Here is a 17,296-nt window from a genome sequence, read left to right on the forward strand (position 1 = left end):
ATTTGCAGAAAGATCAGCTGGTTCAGTCAGCTGTTTAAGTCCTCCAACAGGGAAAACGGCTATTTACAAGAGCAATTTTAAACCTGTGAGTCGCATTCTCCTGTGAGATGAAAGCACGGAGCTGTTTTCTGCTCCAAAGATGCGATGTAAAATACACAAAGGTTAGGTTCTTAGGTTCAAGAACAAGTCCAAGAACAGTTACCCGCCCCTCCACAACCTCTCTGTTCTTTCTTCTTCTTTACATTCCCAATGCAGGAACCTGGCGGGGACACGGAGCTCAAGCTTCTAAAGACATGTCCCCACCCTGAATCTCACTTCCTGGGTTCCTCCATCCGAACATCAGAGGACCACCATAAGTCTCTACATCTTTCTTCACCCTATCCCTCCCTCCATCTCCTCTCATCCCACCCCTAACTGTTAGGGAGGAATTTGTGGTGATGCCGATGAAGAAGAAAAAGTACCAAAGTCCTATATGTCTTATGCTTGAAGGAGTTTATTTAGGCTCATACGAGGAGAACAGAAGATTCGTCATCACAACATAAGTGCATGAGTCCACCTCAGTTCTAAGGGTCAAACAGTAAAGCGACAACACAACATAGCTTTGAAAATGCTGTCAATGTTTAACTGAAGAAGATGCAACATACAAACTGTCTTCCAGGAATGGAGGACGTTATCATCTAACTCTACAGCTGTGCCTGGAGGGACCATGGCCTTGGCATGTTCCTCAAAGAGAAAATAGGGCAGATAACTGACCCCAGCAGTAGGGAAGAGAAATTATTCTCTAACACTAACCTGGTCAAAATAAGCTTCTTGGTACATACTGAGGTGTGGTCTTGTTAGTGAAATACAAGCCAAATGGGGGACGGGGAGGGGGCTAATTGTTGCAGTCGTGGAGTTCCCGGCTCTCTGCGGTTTAATTTAAAGCAGCCACAGGGACTAGAATAATTGCGCTCGCACCCAAGAGCTTCAGGCTTGTTAGAGCCGTGAGAAACTTTAAATGTGGCAGCAAGGCTACGACGCGTGACGTTCACTCACTTCTAAATAATGATTAAGGACAAAATATCTGCAGTAAATCTTTTTTATTGGCAGATTTTGTGAATAAAGCTAACTCCAAAATAACATTATCTCTATGTCCAGATTATTTTTTTTCTTCCCAGCACAGCATTTTGCTTTTTGCTCGGAGCCGGAGCAGAATACATCAAAATGTCAAGCACGACAGCTGCATACGCTACGTTTTGCATCGCTTTCATGCTTAGTGGAGGGGGATCGTTGCCATTTACACGTCAAATTGAATGAAATGCACCTCCGTGTTGCACAAACAGAAGGTCACGCGCGGGGGCGGGTGTGATCAGGACCGAGCCAGACAGTGACAAACGGCGCTCCTCCTCGATATATGCGACCGCAGCGCTCTGGAGACCGCGCGCCTCCCTTCGCTGGATGCAGAGGACTGTCCTTCTATAACAAATGGCCCTGCTTGGAGTAGTCGGCAGTTCGGGAGCATTAGGAACTGAAATGCATTAGGGCTGATTAGACAGACCGGGCCCAAGTACCCTCTCCTGGTAATGAGAACGCTTTGTCACTCATTAACACCTCCACCACTCTGGCCCAGTGGAAAGAGAGCACAAGTCTTTGCATTTTCTTCTCGCCAGCAGAACGGTTTCCCTTGATGAGGTGGAGAGAATGAAAAGGGGCAACGAGAAAGAGAGAGCACTCGATTGCCAGCTGCAGTGGAAATGGTGATTTTGTGAAACAATGGTGTATGAAAAAGAAAATTCAACCTATTTTCCTGAAGAGCGTACTGCTTTTCTTTTCTTTTCTTTTTTTTCTAGGACACGGTTACGGTTATGAATACCATTCATCTGTACATGTGACTGCATCCTTGATACGTCATCGTTTCTAGTTCAGAAACCTGTCATATCAGTGTCATAACAAACAACTGGACCACTGCTGGCTGATTAAGAAGAAAACGTTTCACAGAACGAACATCTTTCTCTGCAGAGGAGATTTGTAACTGAGACAAAATATATGAAATTGGATCTAGCTCATTAGCCACTTATATTTTTTATGCATTTTGTTGAGAAATGTGTTTTCACAGAATTGCTGAACAGGTGTGTGGTGGTTTGGCCCCTAATCTGTTCACTGCTTTATAATCCAACACTAGTGTTTAAGGTCAGTTCTTTAGCACGCTGTTCGGATATGATTAATGGACTCACGTGACCCACTTTGCTCTCCCGGCACTCGCAGCAGTGAATCAGCTACAGATGTGACCGGAGCCCACCCGTAAAGATATCATTACAGCAATTTGCTGAAGGCGAAGCTGCAGACGTGTTTTTGACATACTCTTCAGGAGACAGTGGGTTCAGTTTGTGATGTGAACCTTTAAAAGATGTGGATTCCTGGTGAAATCCTGGCTAATAGGATTATACACGTTCGCACGGCATCTGATAACCCTTCAAAATTCATGGATGTGTTGCTCAAACCGGACTTCCTGTTGTTGTTTCACCCGCGCCTTTAGCAACACAACCCCTGCAGTGCCACAGCTCCTCGCATCAGTTTGCTTTTGGCCTTAAAGGGGAACTACTGCTTTTTACAGCCTGGACCTTATTTCTGGCATAAAATGTGGTCGTTTACTCACCCATATAACTTTTGTGTCATTCGTATTCCTTCGGGAGATATTTAGATCAGCGTATATCCATATAGTGGGAGTGAATGGGGCACCGAAACCCAGCCTCTAAATAACGCATTATCTGCCGCGAAATTCGTTCATTTCACCAATATTTTGTTATGATACGCTAGTGCTATTCCTCGTTGAATTCAGAGTTAGCTGTTGTCATCACTGGCTACTGCTATGGTTCGTCCACAACTTCATAATCAGAAAAATATTCAGCCATGTTGCAAAAAACTAGCAGTAGCTATTGGTGAAATGAACGAGTTTCGCGGCAGATAATGCGTTATTTAGAGGCTGGGTTTCGGTGCCCCAGTCACTCCTACTGCATAGATATATGAAAATCTAAATATCCCCCGAAGGAATATGAATTACACAAAAGTTATATGGGTGTGTAAATGACCGTATTTTATGCCAGAAATAAGGTCCAGGTTGTAAAAAAAACAGTAGTTCCCCTTTAACGTGCACAATGTGTGTGTGGACCATAGACTGTGTTTACAAATATGGACAACGTGTCGCCACTTCATTGGCCAAGCTGACTAATTTTTCCAGGGAATACGGGCAGTGCCATCTTTTGCGAGTTTGGAGCCAGAGTCTGATCAGTATGGTCCGAGATCGGAGCCACGCGGAGTCGCGATATCGATGCCCCGCCCACACTTCCTCCAGACTCACTCACGTTTTCGTTTAGTTAACACGACACTCTGCTCTACCTCCACCAGTTACAAAGAAATATTGGATTTTACACTATTTATTTATTTATTTAGTTTTTTCACAACTCTCAATGTCCCTCTTTACACCATTATGTCACATGCTGTTTCTATAGCGTCAAATAACTAACTAAAAAAAAACATATCCACAAAACTGACACTTGAACATGCATCAGCATTATATTAACTCCCTAAAATGACAGAAACTATCCTTGACAAAAAATATTTGACGTGTATTTTAGTGTTTTAGTCTGGCCCAAGCCCCGCCCACTAACATGGAGGGGGTGGAGCTTATGACCTATACTGCAGCCAGTCACCAGGGGGAGCTCTACTTGCTTCGGCTTCACTTTGAACGAACACAAATGAGGAGCCAAAAAGTTCCTCAAATGGCCACTGACCTGGCTCCAAAAGTGATAGGGACGGGATAGAGTAAATAATCAACGGGAGCGGGACAGAGCCGGAGATTAAATTAAAAAATTACGCATGTATAGCCTAAGTGTAGCCTAAATTTCCGAGGCATCCTCAGTGATTTGAAAGCGATTAACCAAACATGCTACAGGGGGGCAAGTTGGGCAACAGAGTCTGATAACTTTGGACAACAACATAGGGAGCGGGACGGGTTTTGGGAGTCTTTCTCTTGGGATTTTGCAGGACAGGATTTTTTTTGGAGGGGGGGCAGTCACGTTATCGGGATATGACGGGAGTATTTTTGTGGACTCGGGATGGGAGCGACAATTGATTCCCCTGTCACCCTCTAATTGGGAGTAAAATGTTGAACTACCCATCTAAGCAGTCGGAGTTCTTCCTCTAATTTATATTTATTTCCGCCACCGTTTCAATGTAAATTGGGTGACAGCGTCTGCCTCTGCAAGTAAAGTTTTTTTCCTCAAATGATTATTATGTCTCATTTGCCATTTGGAGCTGCCGAAGAAAGAAGTCTTCTGGTGTCGATTCAACTCACTGAAAAGTTTTACCACGTTTTTTTTTTCTTTTTCTTTTCAATCAAAGCCCGGTGAAATGATTACGAGAAGCATACTCTCCGTGCTCAACAGTTAAATTCGAAGCCGAGGCAGCAGCCGCCGGGTAAAGTTCATCCAAAGAGAAGGATTCGTGTTTATGATCATCCCTTACACTTCAAATGCGGATTGAGACGTGTTTTACATATCACTGGCTGCCTCCCTGCTGCGTAGCTGCAGAGGCTTTGAAGGTGTCAGATTAATTAAGAGGTTTCAAGACTGGATTCATTTTCTCCCACCTCAGAATAAGAAAACTATTCTGTGAAGTGTGAAGAAGACTTTTCAGTTCCGAGGTGTCGGTGAAAGGAGGAATCTAAATCACACAGTATGGAATTCCTCACAACATCTTTGTATTTCTCCACCGGGTCCGAGCTGATAAGACTGTTTACATTCCTCGCAACGGAATATAGAGATTAGCTGGGTTTGCTCACAGGCCCCTGGAGGAGTTCTGGTGCACTGTTGAAAGGCTTTATCATCAGCACTGTAATCTACAAAAGCTCCTCCAAAAAAAAAAAAAAAAAAAAAGAACACTTCAGCCATTCATCACCAGAAATGATCAACGGCAGTGCATCCTTAAAAGGGCATTGATTTCTCTCTTTACAAGCACTCGTTCTGCGAGCTCCGAAGATGCTCTTGATGTTTTGAAGCGGCGCCGTTTGGCAGACAGACTGAGCTCACCTCCTGGCCCTGCGATGACTGTGGCGCTTACGCCCGTGTCCTTTGATGCAGCCGTTTCGGTCCACGGTGTCCAACCTTGTGTCCGCCGCTTTCCTCTCATCAGTCTTGAGCTGTTGGCAGGTTGTTGTTGTTGCTGCTGTTTCTGAACTGTGAGGAAACAGAAAAAAAAGAAGAAGAAGAGTTATATTTTGCTCTTGAGACGATTTTCTTTCGAGCTGTCCCTGTGCAGTTAACGCTTCCATCAGACAATGGTGATGGTGGGGGGGATTTAACATGCTTGGTTAGGCTTATTCCCTCTGGTCTGCTGGGTATGTGTTTTTATTCCCCTCCATTTCTTCCTTCCAGCTATTCTCCAGGGAAATTGGAGGTCAGCCGTTTACCATTCAAATCAACGTGTCAATTGAAATGTAGTTATTTACATGCTCCAGTTGCCATGACATTTTGGGAAATAGTGTTTTCTCTCGTGCTGAGAAGAGGCGGTGACAACAATAGTTCAAGTTCTTCTTGACTTTGTTTTTTTTTGTTTTTCTCTGACACACATACACCGATCAGCCACAACATTATGACCACAGACAGGAGAAGTGAATAACATCTTCTGACAATTCAGTGTTCTACTGGGAAACTTCTGGACCTGGCATTCATTGGTGTGGATGTTACTTAGACATGTAGCACCCACCTAGACCAGACCAGGCAAATTCACAAAACAAACACTTTTTATTTTTTATTTTTTCTGTATATAAGGTCAGGGATGTAAATGATTAAATAAAAAGTACTGAGTTGAGTGTAATGAGATGTAGCGTAGTAAGAGAAGCCTTTTTTCTTTACGAATCTACTCAAGTAAAAGTAAAAAGTATGGTGCAGTAAAACTACCCTTAGAAGTACATTTTTTTTTTTTTTTTTTTTTAAGTTAAGTAAATGTAAGAGTTAAATCTTTGGGATACAGCCTTGTTGAAATTCTGCTTACTTCCAATATATCAGGGTCAACACGTACCGCCAGAACTAAGCAATACAGACTTGTAATCAGGGCAAACCAACACGTTAACTGTAGACTGTATATACACTGATCAGCCATAACATTATGATCACAGACAGGAGAAATGAATAACATCGACCATCTTGTGACAGTTCATTGTTCTGCTGGGAAACTTCTGGACCTGGTATTCATTGGTGTGGATGTTACTTAGACATGTAGCACCCACCTAGACCAGACCAGGCACCCCCACCCCATAGCAATGACACTCCTTGATGGCAGCAGCCTGACACAGACACACACACAAAAACACTTTAGGAACAACAACAAAAAAAAAAAAATATGAAGAACAGCACAAGGTGTTGACCTGGCCTCCAAATTCACTAGATCCCAAACTGATCAAGTATCTGTGGGATGATCCACAGAGGCCCCTCCCCTCAGACCAGACCTGCGCCAGACACCACAGGACACCCTCAGAAGGCCCATGTCCATTCTCTGATGAGTCACCACAAGGGAGACCTACACAATATTAGAAAGGTGGTCGTAACGTTATGCCTGATCATTCTACAGGGATAAAAGAATCCTCTCACGTACTCTGCCTCATGTTTATGTATATTCTCTGAAGTTTTGACTCAGATTATTTCCGTCTTCCAAATGATCCCGCTATAAATCAGGTGTTTACTAATTCAACTGCTTCCACCTGAGCTTCCCAAAAAATCTTCATCCGCAGTCGATCGCGGCAGCAGAACGAATGACTAAATAAACTGGATGATTTGATGTGCGCACACAATCCTCGCCCTGCTTATTATTCCCTGTTTTCGTCATGGGAGATTTGAGTGTAATTACACATTCTCCTCTTCATCGAGTGGCTCCCGTCTGATTGTAATGAGAAGATAATCAGAGCCAGAGATTAGGCCGTCAACACGCGGTCCTTCTCTTTTCCTCAGCGACGGGCAGACAGGAGACGCTGCTTTCCATCTTCCTCGCCTTCGTCTTCCTCGGCTCAGGAGGGAGGGCACCTGACGGGGGACTAATAATGTAAAACGGCGGACCGGGTGCTCCAACATGACCGGGCTTGTGAGAGGCGATAGGGGAGATGAAGACAGCCACCGGAAGAATGATTAGTCTGATCGAGGAGGCCGACGGGAAAAGGAACCTTTGAATAACCAAAGACGAATCGGTTAACTTCCTCCTACTGCTGATGGACAAGCCAATAAATGCCCACTTGTGCCGCCTGATGTTATTAAAGCGCTGGAGAAATTAGCTTGAATACCTCTGAATTTCAGTGAAACAATTATAAGAATGGTTCATCAGCAGGAAACAAATCTTTAGCTATTTGGGGTAATAGTTTAAGTGTTTTGAAATGTGCAGAAGTGAAGCTTTTTCTGTTATGCATCTTTTAGGCTTAGTGTTGGACATTTACACGGGTCCCGGACATTTCATATGAACATAATATATTATATTAGCTGCAGGGCGGTGTGGTGGTTAACACTGATGCCTCACAGCAAGAAGGTTCTGGGTGCAAATCCGTCAGTTTGCTGACTGTCTGTGCGGAGTTTCCATGTTCTCCCTGTGTCTGCGTGGGTTCTCTCCAGGTTCTCCAGCTTCCTCCCACCGTCCAAAGACATGCTGGTTAGGTTCACTGGTGATTCTAAATTGGTGAATGGTTGTCTGTCTCTCTGTGTTAGCCCTGTGATAGACCGGAGACCTGTCCAGGGTGTCCAGGTGGGATAGGCTCCAGCTCCAGCAACCCTCCAGAGGACAAGCGGTTGCAGACAATGAATGAATGTCCTATTTGTCATGAATCTTCCAATCAACTATATCCAATATAGTAAGTACCTCACCTAGCAGGCTTGAGCGGTGGGAACCAACAATTAAAAAAATAAAATAGATGAATGCGTTGAATACCTCAACCTGCTTTCAGCAATTTAACATCACCAGCCCCGGCCTCCTCATATACTGTTTAACCTCCTCATATAATTAATGCATGTGATTTTTTTATTTAAAATGTAAAACTCCTCTTATATATGAAGCAAAACAAAAATAAAACAAAAGGTGTTTCATAAGGAGACCACCTGAAACAATGATCTCCGTAGATCTGATCTGATTCACTCCACAGATGTCCAGGCCTCTAAACCGATAATAAAACAACCAAACTCTTGCTTGTCCTCCCCATTTTGTATTGATTTATTGCAGCGTACCCTTCCCTAACGGTAGTTTATCTGACTTTAATTGTACACGTAGGACCGACTGCTGAATGTGTTCAGCGTGATAAAATGGAAGCTCCGCTGAGTGCTCCCCTACGTGTGAAGCCGGACTGACAAGTCGCCCAAAACTCTCTTCCTTTGTGCTTTCCCCCGTTATTTGCCGCCACTCTAACGGCGACGGATGATGACTTCTAAACAAAATTGATTTTCCCATCACAAATGCACACTCCCTCGATCCCCCTCCCTTCCAAATTTACGGCCAAAACGTCCCGAGCTATAGCGGTTTATTGCAGGCTATTTGTATCCGTCATACAACACCTCCCGCTTCTTCCGTACGTCCGCTCTCTTGTCTCTCAAGCGTGGGATCCTCGTGTAGTCCTAATTAGGCGGCAGTTGAAGGTATTTACAGGCACATCTCATAGCACCAAACTGGCTAAAAGCTTTTAATGAATGCAGACAGAGAGCAGATTAAGAGCTTGATGACAAGATAATTAGGTCGACACTAATCTCCCAAAATCCAGGATTTGTTTACCGTGAAACAGGTGAAATGAAGACATGGGCTGGGATCAAGTCCCTTGCATTCTCTACTGATGTGGCATGAAATGTGTGTATATCTGTATAAACACAGATAGCATCCTCAGTAACTATTTGACGTCTTTTTCTAATGTGTCAAGCCGCACGTGTATGTTTCCGCAGAGCTCTCCAGGTAATAAGTTATTTTGTCGGAGGAGGGTGACAGAAGTGGCCACACTGTGACTAGCTCTCATTCCAGTCTTCCAGTCTCCTCCGCTCCATCACATACCACTGGTGCTGATACAGATGGTGCGAAGAAACATGCTGCAGATAGGAAGACGTCTTTCTATCAGGCGGCGAGGATGTGATTTTCACCTCTGGGTGATTCCAAACGTGGATGAAGAAGCGGATACAGCGTGCATGTGCTAATTCTGTCTGCAGAATAAATGCTTTAATTTTAGACTGCTACTTAATTGTAAAAACTGTCATAATCATATTCTTGCACTGATCAAGAGCTCAGTAGTCCCAAATCTATCTTCCTGGGGCTCTATATGTTCTGTACTGGACCAAATGTGCAGCTTAAAAAATTCCTCAACAAATTATTATTCCGGATTGGTTATGGCTTAGTGCAAATTACAGTGCCCTGTTGGTTTAAAGTTAGGGGTGGGACTTTAACGCATTAATTATTATTAATAAATGAATTACAGAAAAAATGTACGCGTTAAAAGAATTAACGCATTTAATCATCACAGTTTGCATTCCAAACAACGGCGAACGTTTGTCAGTGCACGATTTCCTCCGATTACACTGATGCACGCGTCAGAGCTCGGCTAACGGCTACCAAAATGGAGGAAAGCACGTTGCTAGGACTGATGGATGTTAATTTCATTTTAAAAAACTACCTAATGAAAGCCTTGATAAAAGCACACAAATTGTGCAAGTGCATACCAACCCCATCTCAATGCAAAGCATGTTGCAGTGAGCACAGAAACCACAGGAGCTGTTAGCGCTAGCAGTCCAGGTCTGAGTACGAACAAGAGGTGTCAGCAGCTCAAACTTGAAGTCCATACTGTTCTGAAAAAGTGCTTAAAGTGCTTTAACTTTAGGTCTGTTCAGTTTTTGCCAGTGGTTTCTATTTCGTTTTCTACTGTTTTGAATTGAAGTGCAATTAAATGCATTTTCCAGACATTAAAAGAGCTTGAGTTTACAGTATACATGTCGGTGTCTATTATTTGATTCAGGTGTCCACTAAAATCCATTTAAATTAAAAAAATATTGCTTTTTGGGCAAATATTGTCATGCGATTAAAATGCGATTAATCGAGATTAATTAATTACAAAGCCTCTAATTAATTCGATTTTTTTTTAATCGAGTCCCACCCCTATTTAAAATATTGAATGAATGCCACAGACAGACTGCAGAAGTCAAAGTATTAAGACAGTGTGGATGTCATGATGAAAAAATGAATACAGCGTGCATGTGCTAATTCTCTCTGCATAATAAATTCTGACAATGTGAAAGTGCGATGAGACATGCTTTAAATATTAAGCTACTACTTAACTGTGAAGGAATAAGTCTGGTCATAGATACTCTGCATCTTGTTCCTCTGTGCCATAGCACTATTATCCAAAAAACTGACTAAATCATATTCTTGCAATGAACAGGAGCTCAGTAGTCCCAAATCTGTCTTCTGTTCTATTCTGCATTGGACCAAATCTGCATCTTGAAATATTCCCCAACAAAATGTTATTCCGGATTGCTTTGGTGATATTACGTGCTGCAAATTACAATGCCCTGCTGCTTTTGGGTATTAGTAAGTCTTTAAAAAATATAATTAAGTGCCACAGACAGGCTGCAGAAGTTGCTTTTGGACTTTTTCGTGTAACATGCATGTAGCAGCTGTTTCCTTCAACATTAGGAAACCTGCAGGGGTTAGTTAAATAATAAAACAGACGACACATCCTGTACTCTGTTCCATTTAACCAAGGCACCATCTTCCTCTCAACTTAAAGTGTTGCTCTTCTTACTCAAATACAACCCTAGAAATTTTAGCAGTGCTTTAGAGGACGAATGTGAAAATTTGTATGGAGAACTAATTAAAACTAATTAAGATTTAGACATTTTTTAAATATGCTCTGCTTAAATATTACCGTATGAATAAAAAAATACATTATATAGCTATAAACTATAAACATACTTTAGATTTAATTCTCATTTCTGATGATTTTTACTTATTTTCCTGTCTGTTGTTGGAAAAATCCTGAAAGACATCGCACTTTTTTAATGTATATATGTATATTTGTTGACAAGATGCTGAATTCAGGAAATAATTGTCTGATTAATCAAAATAACTGCAGGTTGGAACTAGAGGTAGTTTATATGTATATATGTGCAGGACAGGATATGTAGTCTACTTTTTTGGTCCACTTATATTCATTCATTCATTCATTCATTCATTCATTCATCTTCTGTAACTGCTTGTCCTGTGGAGGGTCGCTGGAGCTGGAGCCTATCCCAGCTGTCATTGGACGAGAGGTCCACCCTGGACAGGTCTCCAGTCTATCTCAGGGCTAACACAGAGAGACAGACAACCATTCACACTCACACCTACGGCCAATTTAGAATCACCAATGAACCTAACCAGCATGTCTTTGGACGGTGGGAGGAAGCTGGAATACCTGGAGAGAACCCACGCAGACACAGGGAGAACATGCAAACTCTACACAGAAAGGCCCCAGGTGGCTCACGGATTCAAACCCGGAACCGCCCTCCATTTATTTTATTTATTTATTTATTTATTTTTATCTGCAGCCATCTGCTTGTCTGTTAAACTTCCAGCTCTGTGCTGACACAGTCATAAAACATCATCGGCTGCCAGAGTCACAGGAGGATCATCATAGTTTGTGTACAGTTTCATTGTCCACACCCCATTTACGATGTAAAATTGAGACAAACTGCTGCAATATCCGCCAGGAGCTGCTCTGTAATCTGCCAGCTGCTTTGCACAACACCGGCTCTCCGTCGGAGGGCTCGGTATCACAACATCAGCTGACGGCGTACAGGTGTGCGAGGAGCAGCATGCAGGCAGCCATTAAACCCACCGACGGAACGGCGCTACGCAGCTCCGGTGTTTGCGTTTAAAATGTGTCAAAAGAAAATCACACGGGTGATGAATGCAGATTGCGTTCTCAGCTGCCCCAATTACATTCGAGAGGATGTTTTCTTGTTTTTATCGGCGCTCTGTTATTTCAAATCGTGTGTTTACCCGAAGCGTGCGAAGAAAACCGCCTGACTGTTTGTTTGCTTGAGCAGCGAGTCTTCGGGGGGCAGCCTACGAGTGTGCAGAGCCGGATGAGTCTGGAGCATTTATAGGGAAACACGCGGCACTTGAATGCAACCTTTTCCTTCTAACCCTTGTGTGCACAGGACACCCCGCCGTGACGGGACGAGGCGTCGCAGGATAGAGCTGAGAGACACTCGAGGGGCATTTATACATTTTCTATTCCTTGCTCTCACACAAATCCACTCCCTCCCGGCTGTGTTATGCCCTCTCAGCGTAAATCAGCCTGCCCCTCACAAACTCTGCTTCCAGGTCCATTTAGTTCAATTAGTCTTTAATTATACATGCTTGCAAGTACGGTGCACAAGTGTACGCTGGAGAATCAGCGCGCCCTTAATACAAATTTGCGGAAATGTATTCTTCATTTAAAGGTCGCACTCCATCCTCCGACTATGAGAGCAGATTTTTACAGCCTTCGAAGCAATAGGTCAGCTTTCTTTGAGGGGGAATAAGACGAAATGAAGACGGCAACTTAAAGACAAAGATCAAGTCGAGCCTATAATTCTGGCTTAATGTTATATTTATTAAGTGTTGTCATCACGGTGATGAGAAACTGAGATTCTGTCTCATGTGTCTTTTAAAAGATTTTCCACGACGCCAAGACTAAGCCGCTCCTGGTATTAAACCGTGATTCTCTGCAGGACTCAGAAATCCATACTTGTCGACCCTCTCGTCATTTGGGTTGCCATGCCTTCCTCACAGGTGCCCCATCCCGTCCCGCTGAGTCAAGACGACTTCACCCCCTAATAGAAGCGGCGAATAACAAACGAGTTAGCGGATATACTCGGAAGAATCAATGCGGCTAATGGTAGAGGAACGACAGGAGAACAACATCTGGCACTCGATGGATGATGCGTCACTTTGTGGAAAAAGACAAATACTTGTATTGTCTTTGTAAACTTCTGAAGCGCGCGTGATTGATTTCAAGCTCGTAGTCATGCTGAGCACACGGTTTAGCTGCTTTCACGCTAGAAATCACGTAACTGTCGACACTAAGAGCAGCACTTTGGAAGAAACTTTCCTTCCGCATTTGAGTGTCACCGTAGAGTGGCCCTCAGTCTAAACATCTTTATTAGTCAAAGTGGACGGCTGCCAAATTGCCTAAATTAACACTCAATGAGCTGTCCTCTAACTTACTAGCATATAAACATGTCAAGCCAATCGCGGCAGATAATGGAGACGGAAGAAGGGCTCGCACGACCCTCGTCCTTTCAAGAATCAGGAAGTATTTGACCAAGTCACATAAAAGTGTATTTTTTTTCCCCCTCCCCATTACCACCGATGATTTAAGAGCTCCCCAGACACTCCAGTGAGGTTCAGGGAGGCTAATAAACTTTTCATTATCCCTGTCAGAGCAACCAGGAACAATTGATTATCATTATCATAGGAGTGATGATAGTTGAGATAATTACTAGGGAAGCAGATGATCTACTACCACAATTAAAATCCCAACAGGGTGGCCCCCCCTTTAGTCGCCTTGCTTTAATTTACAGTGTTTATCCAACTTTCAGACTTGAGTCAGGAACGACTTTGTCACCACCCGAAGGACACAAACAAGCAATTAAACACACGGCAAGCAAATGATGCACGATCCCCCACATGGAGCGCTCATGGAGCACTAGAAACCTGTTCAACCTTCCTTTTTAATTTAGAGTAGTGGTTGTACAGACTAGTCGACTAGTCAGTTTGTCGACTTCACGCTTTATGCATCATGTCGACTAGTCGCTGATCACGCGACAATAACAACATGGACGCCTCCTAGAAGTGATTTTCAAGGTGAGGTAGGACCCAAATGCTGGACACGATACGATGAGGCAGGAGTAGGCAAAAAAAAAATTAAAAAAAATCAATTTAATTTAACAAAAAGAAACACATAGCGCTGCTGAGACGGCAGGAGGACAAAAATCAAAACTTTCAAAAAGACAAAAACGTAACATGACAAGTCTAGAGATTGGAAACACTGGGAACGCAGAGAAACAGAAAACAGTATGACACGACAGAGGACAAAGAGAAAGGCAGGGCTATATATACACACAAGGGCAGAGGAGACACAGGTGAAAACAATCAGGGCGGGGCAGACACTTACAAAGGTGGGAAACCACAGGACTGGAAGGTGACGAAAAAAAAACGACAAGAAGACAGGTGAGGAGCCCAGTGTGTGTCAAGTGTGTGGAAATACTTCACTAAAGATGAAGCCCATACTACCGTGACATGTCAGTCCTGAACCACAACTAAAGTACTACTGCAGTGCATCTGAAAAGGCTAACGCTAACGCTAGCAGAGGAACGGTCCAAATCCTCTGGACAGCAGTCAGTTAACAACTTCACCAAACGTCCTATGGTAACAGAGAGAAGTTATTAGAGCTTTAGCTGCACTACACAAAGTGTGGAGTACTATTAAATGCTACTGATGGTGCTGAGGTGCTGCCTGTTTTTATACAGACTATACATATCTGCAGCTCACAGTATGTAGCACATGAGCTGTCTGTTCTCAGCACACGTATTCAGGTCAAGGTGTTTTTATCAGCGACTAGTCTGTGTCGACTTGACTTTCATCACATAACAGTCGACTTTAAAAAAATCCGAAGTCGTGCAGCCCCCAGTGCATGGCCTAAGTGGCTGTGTTAAGGTCAAGTGTTATTGATTAAATGTTAAGAGATTTTGAGGCAGTCATTCAGCGGGAGGAAACACACAAACACGGGCTTGTAATTAAACAGTTCCAATCAATTATGAGGAAAAGATCCACGCTCTTGAATATTAAAACGGCCTCAGAAGTTGAGGAAAATGTCAACGGGTTTCTGTAAAAAAAAAAAAAAGCAAAAAAAAAGCTGCAGAATCATGAAGTGGCATTTGGTAATTGAGGGAAAAAAATAAAAAGAGCTTCTGATTGAGCTGGCATGTTCAGCAAAGTAGAAAGACTCATGTGGCCTTGAATGAATCCAGTTTCGATGTGTTCCCGAGAACATGTCTGACCATGTTAGACTGGTTTTTTCATTTCTTATAGCACAGAAAACCACCTCATCCCCAAGGAGGCAATTTTTCCTCCAATGTGTGCAGTAGGGTGATAGATTTTTGGTGACATTCCCCCTGCCAGAATAAATTGCAGCGATGGATGCAAATCATCCGAGATCAGCCCTAAATTGGCAGCCTCTTCTTCCTTACAATGCATGATGGGAAGCCACGATGATAAGAAGTGAGCGTCAAAGATTTAATGGCTCTCTTCAGCCTCAGCCACGAGGTATCAGTGGCCCCGGGAAATCTCCCGTCTTTGCTGGTTTGCTCAAAGTCTAACTTGAGCACGAGACTTTGACGCTACATTAAACTTTGATTAAGTAATCATGACGGAAAGTTTTCTTTTCTTCTCATCAGGTTCTTGGTTTATCTATAAATTAATTGTTTTAACAAGGAAGAGCTTCATGTGTTGTGCAAAGGAACAGTGGTGAAGTACAGGCTTTAGTTAGTTGTATTTTTACTTTAAACCATTTTGTAGTTGGGTCTAGACACATTTAAAAGGAAACAGTGTTCACTAAGACCGGACATAATGAGCATAAAAGGCCTCTTGTCCTGTTTAAGATATTTAAAAGTTGTTAGTATCTCTTTCAAATAAAGCTTTACCATCCAAAGGGCAAAAAAGATAAAATATTGCAGTATTTTACAAGAAAATAAAGATTGCAGAAAAGTAAGCTGCTATCAAGGAGTGTCATTGCTATGGGGTGGGGGTGCCTGGTCTGGTCTATGTGGGTGCTACATGTCTAAGTAACATCCACACCAATGAATGCCAGGTCCAAAAGTTTCCCAGGAGAACAATGAATGGTCGATGTTATTCACTTCTCCCGTCAGTGGTTTTAATGTTGTGGCTGATCGGTGTATATAGCACAGTGGAAATAGGAGAACTTGAATCCTGAATCCTAAATCTAAATGGCCGCTCAGTTTTATTGTGTGATCCGTACTTCAGGGTTTGAAAGCACAGGACGAAGCCAACAACCAACAGAAGAATTTTGGATTTGAGTTATGTCCCAGTTATGGTTTTGGAACTATCTCCTTTTTGCATTTTCACATGTAATCATAATTTTCCAATTTCATAAACTTCAACAAGCCCTTATCCTGGTTATACAAGGCGGAGAACGTAATCATCTCTATGAACGAACTTGTACAGCTCATACATACTAATAGACCAGTCAGGAATGCTGCTCCCTTTTAGACTTTTACTCAAGTTGGATTTTACACACAGAATTTCTACCTGTTTATTTGCACACAGTTGCACTGATCAGTCAATGAACTAAATGATTTTTTCTCAAAACAACATGAATGATGTGTCCGTACGCACCATGCGAGGCTGACAAAATGTGTCTTTGTGATTAAATTAAACGAACTGGCCCTGATTACTCCAATCAGAACGACGACATCATCTCTGGATGAGGAATACGCTCAACATCCTCGCCCCACTATCAGCCAATCAGCAGCAGAGGGCCCTTTACCCTTCCAGCGGGTGAGTACGCTGCGAGCCGGAGTGACTTTGAAGACAAGTGAGGTTGGTTTATTCAATTATTGTGTCCTGATGATAAAATGGGAGCAACATAATGGCTTGATTAATTTCCTTATCACGGTGAGCACAAAGAGTAATTACAACCAAATCCACCGCTTGGCGAACCACACATCAATCAAATTAAAGCAGTCTCCACTCGGCAGCAATCACTTTCAGAACAGAACAAATGAGTCGATTGGCTCAGACCTCCGCCTCCGGACAGGGAAGTGTTTACCTAAGAACTGTAACTCCAACCAAAGGTTACTCAGGTTGATTAGAAAGCTCTGAAATGCCAGAAGTCTAAATAGAAATTCTGTATGCACAATGGCAACGCAGCACGAGCGAGGCCGTGAAGTAGGGCGAGTGAATTTTTTTTTGTGCCAAAACCAATCATTACGGCACACAACAATCTCAGCTACTGTGCGAACGCGAGGCTGCAATCAAATGTCAGCATAATACACAAGGGCAACTTGACGACCTCCAATCACGTCCATGACCACTCTCCACACACAAGGACTGATAATTCCACGATGGTTGTACCTTTATAACACGTAAAAGGGCTGATTGGTTTGCAGGAATCAGGAGAAGCTCTTAAGCAGGTGAGGACAGAGTGGGACTGATGATTAAAGAAACAATTATAAAATGTCACATAACATGTTTTGGCTTCTCAGTCCGC

The 17,296-nt window shown here is 43.0% G+C and overlaps 1 protein-coding gene across 1 annotated transcript in view; it reads right to left on the reverse strand.

Annotated features, from left to right (window-relative positions):
* srrm4 (serine/arginine repetitive matrix 4) overlaps nucleotides 1-17,296 on the reverse strand; it is a gene marked incomplete at its 5' end in the record, with an annotated part of 67,557 nt that overhangs the window by 16,808 nt on the left and 33,453 nt on the right. Inside the window, one exon of the mRNA XM_084551402.1 lies at nucleotides 5,067-5,213. Coding sequence (XP_084407528.1) covers nucleotides 5,067-5,213 — 147 coding nt within the window. The remainder of the gene's footprint in view (nucleotides 1-5,066; nucleotides 5,214-17,296) is intronic.

Source organism: Chelon labrosus (assembly GCF_963514085.1).
Source record: "Chelon labrosus genome assembly, chromosome: 9".
In the NCBI taxonomy this organism is placed as follows: domain Eukaryota; kingdom Metazoa; phylum Chordata; class Actinopteri; order Mugiliformes; family Mugilidae; genus Chelon; species Chelon labrosus.